General features: G+C 48.8%; 1 protein-coding gene across 1 annotated transcript; it reads left to right on the forward strand.

Annotated features, from left to right (window-relative positions):
• The first annotated feature begins 2,125 nt into the window (after window positions 1-2,125).
• ZNF689 (zinc finger protein 689) lies at window positions 2,126-7,293 on the forward strand. Its single transcript, XM_080912879.1, has 3 exons — window positions 2,126-2,582; window positions 2,772-2,885; window positions 5,968-7,293. The coding sequence occupies exons 1-3, from the start codon at window positions 2,378-2,380 to the stop codon at window positions 7,149-7,151; spliced, it is 1,503 nt and encodes a 500-aa protein (XP_080769005.1). The 5' UTR covers window positions 2,126-2,377; the 3' UTR covers window positions 7,152-7,293.
• Window positions 7,294-7,572: the final 279 nt, after the last annotated feature.

Genomic DNA, 7,572 nt, shown 5'->3' on the forward strand with positions numbered 1-7,572 from the left:
GTCCTGACTTTCTTCAATAATGAACACTGATATGAAACAAACCCTTTGCTCCCCAACTTGCATTTTGGTCATGGTGTTTCATCACAACAATAGAAACCCTAACTAAGATACCTAGTTTGCATAATGCCCTGGGTTTCAGCCCAGCACCAAATAAAACTGGGTATGCCGTGCATACTTGTAACTTGAGCATGCAGGAGTTAAGAGGTAGGAAGACCAGATGTTCTTGGTCATCTACAGCTACATAGTGAGTGGTAAGGCTAGCCTGAACAGCATGAGGCCCTATCTGGAAAAGAAGGAAAGGCAATTACTGTTTTCATTAATGAGTTCTACCTCTCTCTAGGACTGATACTGCTTGTCCTAGTCTGGGTTTATGATGAAGTGACCTCAGGTAAAGGTCAGGATCCAGGCAATCTGCAAAAATAAAGTATGTTACCATTTAAAGTTGCATTTCTAGGCCTTGGCAGTCACTGAGCATGAACCATGGACTGGATCTTTTAAAAAATATTATTTTCCAAATATGGTTGTTTTGGCTGTCTGTATATCTGTTACCACAGGTGTACCTGCTGCTGCTGCTGCTGGAAGACACAATGTCAGAGTTCTTGGATTAGAGTCACAGATAATTGTGAGCCACCATGTGAGTGCTAGAAACAGAACTTAGGACTTCTGTAAGAACAAGTGCTCTTAACCACTGAGCCACTTCTCTAGCTGTGGAGAAATTAAGTCTTAAGGTTTTTTACCCAACAGAGTTGCTAGTGCCATGTTTGGATCTCATTCCTACACAGAGCAACATATTTAGAGTAAGCTGATCCAGATTTGTCAGGGTTTTGTTGCTCATTTGTTTTCTGAGGCAGGTTGCTTTTGGGGTAGCCCCGGATGGCCTGGAACTCACTCTGTAGGTCAGGATGACCTCAAACTCAAGAGTTCTAGCTGCCTCTGCCTCCCAGGTGCTGGGAATTAAAGGTGTGCACCACCACACCCAGCTGTCTTACGATTTTTGCTGTAGTTCTCTTTGGGGAGTGGGTAGCACAGATAATCAAATCCAGGACTTTGCACTATGGCATAGTGTTAATTATTCTCATAAGGGCTCTAGACATTGTCAAACACCATCTACTCTAATATTCCAGGTGTTTAGTTGGCTCTCAACAGCAGAAGCACAGACTTTATGTGTGGCCTCTAGATGTGTGAATTATCTCCACACTCTGAACAGTCTTCCTTACTGGTTGTCTGATATTTGTTCAGGAGGGAGCAAAGGGCTTGGTTTCATACCCAATCCTGGTTATCTATTTTTAAAAATATTTACAGAACGTTGGGCTCCATGAATGCTAGGCCATGGGCCTACCACTGGGCTATATACTCTTCATTTAAACACAGGGGCTATGCCGTCCATGCTATTCTGGGACATGTTGATGACACAGCTGTACTAGTTAGAAAAGCAACGGTACAGAGGTAATTTCCCTGCTTCATTACAAACTAGCCAGTTGACTTTTGTTCCCCCTGGTAGCCTAAATGTGCATGCCACTGCCCAAAGGAAGGGTAAACCCAAAGCTATTAGTCTCACTTCCAAACAAGCAAACTGTCCTGGAAGGTAGGCCATTCATTTCTATAGACTTCCTAGGAGCTGCCCAAGGTACGAGATTAGTCAACTCACCATTCTCGTCATGCAATTTTACCAGACGTGCCTTTTGTGCATTTGTGCATCAAAACGTTATCACTGCTCCCTTCTCATCTAGTACTTTTCAGGATTCCTGGCTGTGACAAGTTTATCATCACAGGATGCTCCTGTTCAAAAATCCATGTTAACATTGTGTGACTTTCCCTAGGAAGACGTATAGAAATGTCTTCTCCAACAAGGGCAAACAAACGTAAGAGAACACAAGCTCCTTCTACTCATAACACATTTCACAACCTGCTTAGAAACACACCATCCACCTTCTTGCCCTTAAGAATCCGTTGGCTTCATTCAAATGGGCCGCCTTCACACATACCCAATCAGAACACCCGATCTTCAGTCACCCACCAATAAACGACTGCAATAGATAGGAGGAAAGTGGGCATGAAGCCATCTCGCAGCGCCATTACATTTTAGGGCAGGGAGGTTAAGAAGTCGGTATGGCGTTCGGGTCAATAAAATCGATAGCTGGAACCTGCCTGTGTTCTAGGCAGCGGTGGTGCAGAAGCAGTGCCGCCATCTTCCCCGAAGGCATCTTCCGGTGCTTCTCACTCAAATCCCAGCGGGAGTTCCCTGAATAACGGGGCGGTCTGTGTCTGGCCGCCCGGCCCCTCAGGCAGCCGATCCAGATTTCTGCCGGGCCTTTCCGGCCAGGCTTCTAGGTCTCCGGGTACGCGGTGCCCGGGGCAAGGCCGGGAAGCAGGTCCAATGGCGCCGCCTTCGGCCCCGCTCCTTGAGCGGGCACCCGGAGAGGCTGGACCTACTCGGAGAAGGGGCAGGAGGCCAAGGGCCTTGAAGTTCGCGGACGTGGCCGTGTACTTCTCCTCTGAGGAGTGGGGGTGTCTGCGGCCCGCGCAGAGGACTCTGTACCGGGATGTGATGCGCGAGACCTACGGCCTCCTGGGCGCGCTCGGTGAGGCCCGGCCCAATCTGCTTACGCGGGGCCTAAGGGATGATGGAGCTTGAGGGCGGGGTAGAGTGGGGGCAGGGATCCCAGGGTCCTGACCTGCGATCGGTTTGTTCGGGGTTGGGACAGAGCGTCGCATATATTCTTTAGCATCATCTCTCGAGGCCAGCCCTCTGACTGGTTCTCCTTCCCCAGGATGCGCAGGTCCCAAACCAGCTCTCATCTCCTGGTTGGAACGAAATACTGATGATTGGGAACCGGCAGCCCTAGATCCGCAGGAGTACCGGAGATGGGTAACATTCCAGAGAAGTGAGTGAAAAATACCCACGGAGACCATGCTGCCCTCCTGTGTAATGCTCTAAACTGTGGACCCAATCTAAAATTTTTGTCTGATGAGAGTTAACAAGGTTGCTTGTACTGTGGGCAAACGAACTACAGGCGGTACTCCATTGACATAAATGAAAAAGATCCTGCTTCCCAGGATCAGAGACTTAGCCTCCACCGAACTCCTCCAATTCCCATTGGTCCTGGGAAGACTAGGAAGAGTCTTAACCACTGAGACATCTCTCTAGCCCCTGATTCACTCTTGACTTTAAAAAAGAAAAAGCCCCACTGATTTGAATGTGCATATAGACTTCTGAACTAATGGATGAAATACAGTCCAAGGTTTTTAACACTGTTTTAACAACTCTCTCAAAGCGCTTCTAGACCCACGGCTGCATATTTGGGAGTTGTCTTGGTCAGAGGTTTCTGTGTTGTGATAAACACCATGGCCAGAAGCAGCTTAGGGAGGAGAGGGTTTGTTTCATTTACATTTCATGCAGCAGTCTATCCATCATCTAAGGAAGGCAGGGCAGGGCAGGAACATCAAGACAGGAACTGAAGCTGAAAGCCATGAGGAAGGCTGCCTCTTGGTTTGCTCCCCTATTTTCTTATATACCCAGGAACATCTGCCTAAGGATGGCACCACCCACAGTGGGCGGGGCCCTCCCACATCAATCTTAATCACTAATTAAGAAAATATACCACAGGGCTGTCTGGTGAGGGCATTTTTCTCCATTGAGGTTCCCTCTTCCCAAATGACTCTAGCTTGCATCAGGTTGACATAAAACAAGCCACAACAATTGACCCCTTGTCATCTTGACATACAAACACATCCCTGTTAACCATAACCTTTGTTTCTTGTTCATTTCAAGATCTCAATTCAAACACTCTAAAACACTCCTTAAAACATCTAAAGTTTCTCTGAAATACCCCAAATCTCTTTCAAATGAACTATGGGTTCCTGTTTTAAAAAAAAAAGTTACATACTTTTTTATTTCAAGAAGTAATAACCAGGGCACAATTACAGTAAAACCGAACCCAAAGTCTTAACTGTGAAGCTCAGTGTCAGACTTCTGAGACTCAATGATCTCCTAAGCTCAGAGGGTTTGGCAGGGGCACTTGTCTGTCATCCACTGCACACACGGCTTCTTTCCTAAGCTAGAGTGGTGGTCATCCATGGTAATGCTATATCCAAAACCCTGCCACAGGTTCACCAGTCACCTCTCCTGGGATCTCTTTACAGACACTGACCCTCCCACGTGGTGCTGAGCTTTACTTTCTCTCCATAACCTCATCCATCCTGTGGTTTCTTTTTTCAGCTGAGGCTGTACATTCACCAGTGGTACAGGCGTTTCTGTCATAGTACCAAACCTCAGTTGCTCTCTTTGACCCTTTATACCTTAACCAAGTTCAGCTGCCATCATGAGCTACGGCCTTGGCCCCATCATGGACCACAGCGTCTGTGTGCTGATCCAGAGGAGATACTCCCAGATTTATCATCCTTGCTGATGCTAGTGGTTTTGTTTCTTTTAATTGTGCCAGTTTCTTAGATCCAGCTGATAGCATCAATTGTTCCAGTTAAGCGAAGGTTTCCCTTTAGTGGTTTCTGATTTAAAAAAAAAAAAAATCACATAAATGGCCTTGGAAGAATCTTAGAGAGTTTCACACTTCACTCTGGAGCTTTATAAGATGCACATCGGCCATCTGCACTGCTCTCAGCTTTATCTTCTACATTCCCACAGAATAGCCCACAGAGCCCTGAGCACTCAGTAGCTTTTCCAGCTCAAAAGTTGCAATCACACTCCTCCCCAAAACAGATAGTAAGGCTTATCACAGCAATACCCCACTCCTGGTACCAGATTCTATGTCAGTTAGGGCTTCTATTGCTGTGGTAAACAACCAAAAGCAGCTTGGGGATGAAAGAGTTTTTTACTTTCACTTCCACGTTACCATATATCATCAAGGAAGTCAAGGGCAGACACCCAAGCAGAGACCATGGTGGAGGCTGCTTACTGGCTTGCTTCTCTTAGTTTGCTAAGTCTGTTTTCTTATATAGCAAAGGCCACCTGTCCAGAAATGGCACCAAAGGGAAAAAAAAAAAAAAAAGGCTGGGCTCATTCACACCAATCACTAATTTAGAAACTGCTTCACAGGCCAACCTGGTGAAGACATTTTCTCCACTGAGATTCCCTCTTCCCAGATGACTCCAACTTGTGTCAGGTCGACATAAAACCAGTACAGGAATGCTTCTAAAAATGCAAATTCGGGGCTGGAGAGATGACTTAGTAGTTAAGAACACTTGCAGCTTCTCCAGGACCCACACTGGGGCAGCTATCTGGTATGTAGGAAAGGTATGGGGAAACTGTGTTTTGTACTGCAGCGTAAAATCTTGTCAGGATGGGGAGAGTGCTTGCCTCACACTCTCGCAGCTCAGGGTTTGCTCCCCAGTGCTGCATAGAAACAAGGTGTGGCTCCTGCTTGTAATGTTAGGCCTTGGGAAGTGGAAGCAGGAAGATACAGAACTTCAAGGTGACCCTGAATTACATAGTGAATTGGAGCCCAGTCTTGGATACCAGACCCTGACTAAAAAAAATACAAACAAAACCCCAGAACACTGGAAGAAACAAATTATCTACAAAATAGGGACAAAGGTTTCCCTGTACTCCTGAGCTGCCCCCTGCTACTAAAAACATTCAAGTTTTGTTTGTTTGTTTGATTAGTTGTTTGTAAGGACAAAGTCTCATGCATCTTAGTAAAGCCTCAGATGTGCTGTGTAACCAGGGATGAGCCACTAGCCACTATATACAGTGCAGGATCCAGGCAAGCACTGTCAACCAAGCCAAACCCCCAGCCCCTGAAACACTGTTGTAAAAGTCAGTTCAATATTCCTTAAAATTTTTACACGAGCTGCTTGAGGAGCTCTAAATACCTTCCACATTTCCACAACACACTTAACTGTCTCTGATACTAGTAATTAACAAGAGCTCAGTGTAGTGGTCTTGAAACCATTAACGTTAATAGGCGAGCATACAAGTCCAGTGTTCGCTAATTCTCGGTTTCCTGTTAGAGACCAGAACCAGGCAGAAGAATGAAGAGAAGGAAGTATTCCCACCTAAGGAAGCACCCCGAAAGGGGAAACGAGGACGGAAGCCCAGCAAACCCCGGCTGATTCCCAGGCAGACATCCGGGGGCCCCATCTGCCCTGACTGTGGTTGTACCTTCCCTGACCACCCCGCCCTGGAGAGTCACAAGTGCGCCCAGAATCTGAAGAAGCCCTACCCTTGCCCGGATTGTGGGCGCCGCTTTTCCTACCCATCCCTGTTGGTCAGTCACCGGCGGGCACACTCTGGTGAGTGCCCTTACGTTTGTGACCAGTGTGGCAAACGTTTTTCCCAGAGGAAAAACCTGTCTCAGCACCAGGTCATACACACAGGAGAGAAGCCCTACCACTGCCCCGACTGTGGCCGCTGCTTTCGACGGAGCCGGTCCTTGGCCAATCACCGGACCACGCACACCGGTGAGAAGCCTCATCAGTGCCCTAGTTGCGGGCGTCGCTTTGCCTATCCATCTCTGCTCGCTATCCACCAACGGACACACACGGGGGAGAAGCCCTACACCTGCCTAGAGTGCAGCCGTCGCTTCCGCCAGCGCACTGCCCTGGTCATCCACCAGCGCATCCACACCGGAGAGAAGCCCTACCCCTGTCCGGACTGTGAGCGGCGTTTCTCCTCCTCCTCTCGCCTAGTTAGCCACCGGCGAGTGCACTCTGGGGAGCGGCCCTATGCCTGTGAACACTGTGAAGCCCGCTTCTCTCAGCGCAGCACTCTGCTCCAGCACCAGCTCTTGCACACAGGCGAGAAACCCTACCCCTGCCCCGACTGTGGCCGTGCCTTCCGAAGGAGCGGCTCCTTGGCCATCCATCGCAGCACCCACACGGAGGAGAAGCTGCACGCCTGCGATGACTGTGGCCGCCGCTTTGCCTACCCCTCACTGCTGGCCAGTCACCGGCGTGTGCATTCCGGCGAGCGGCCCTATGCCTGTGACCTTTGCTCCAAGCGCTTTGCCCAGTGGAGCCACTTGGCCCAGCACCAGCTTCTGCACACTGGGGAGAAGCCTTTCCCTTGCCTGGAGTGTGGCAGGTGCTTCCGCCAGAGGTGGTCCCTGGCTGTCCACAAGTGCTGTCCCAACACCCCCAACGGTGGCCCTAGACCTCTTCTAGGAGGGCCCAGCCAGAGGAGCAGTGCTCTTTAGTATGACAGAGATTATGGAAAGTCACTTTATGGAGGGATGCGAAACTCAGAGGAGCAGACCCGGAATCCTGGCCCCCTGCTCCTCACCCGGAACTCCAGTGTGTTCCACCACACTGGCTGCCCTACAGCATGTCTGAAACAGTTATCGGGAGAGATGATGCCATTTGATTAAAGTTTTCCAAGCTAGCCTGTCTTAAAACAACGTGGGTGTGTTCTTCTCCCAGTCTCTTTTAGGGGCTGCCTTCTTAGTTTGTATATACAGATAATATTCAGTCAGGAGGGCATTTATAGAGGGCAGAACCTTCCCTCTCTGCCTCTGTCTCCATGTCCTGTGGAAAACCTGAGTTTGGCTCCATATTTGCAACACTCCTGCCCAAGTGATAGGCCAATGCTGGAAACTGACTGGAGTTCGCTACCTCACG

This window comes from Micromys minutus, assembly GCF_963924665.1.
Source record: "Micromys minutus genome assembly, chromosome: 2".
NCBI classification, from domain to species: Eukaryota; Metazoa; Chordata; class Mammalia; order Rodentia; family Muridae; genus Micromys; species Micromys minutus.

Bases quoted from the DNA above. Each gene is read 5' to 3' on its own strand.
- ZNF689 (XM_080912879.1), top strand. From the start codon at position 2,378: ATGGCGCCGCCTTCGGCCCCGCTCCTTGAGCGGGCACCCGGAGAGGCT. The intron at 2,583-2,771 runs GTGAGGCCCGGC...CTCCTTCCCCAG, and splicing joins CGGCCTCCTGGGCGCGCTCG to GATGCGCAGGTCCCAAACCA. The intron at 2,886-5,967 runs GTGAGTGAAAAA...GTTTCCTGTTAG, and splicing joins ATGGGTAACATTCCAGAGAA to AGACCAGAACCAGGCAGAAG.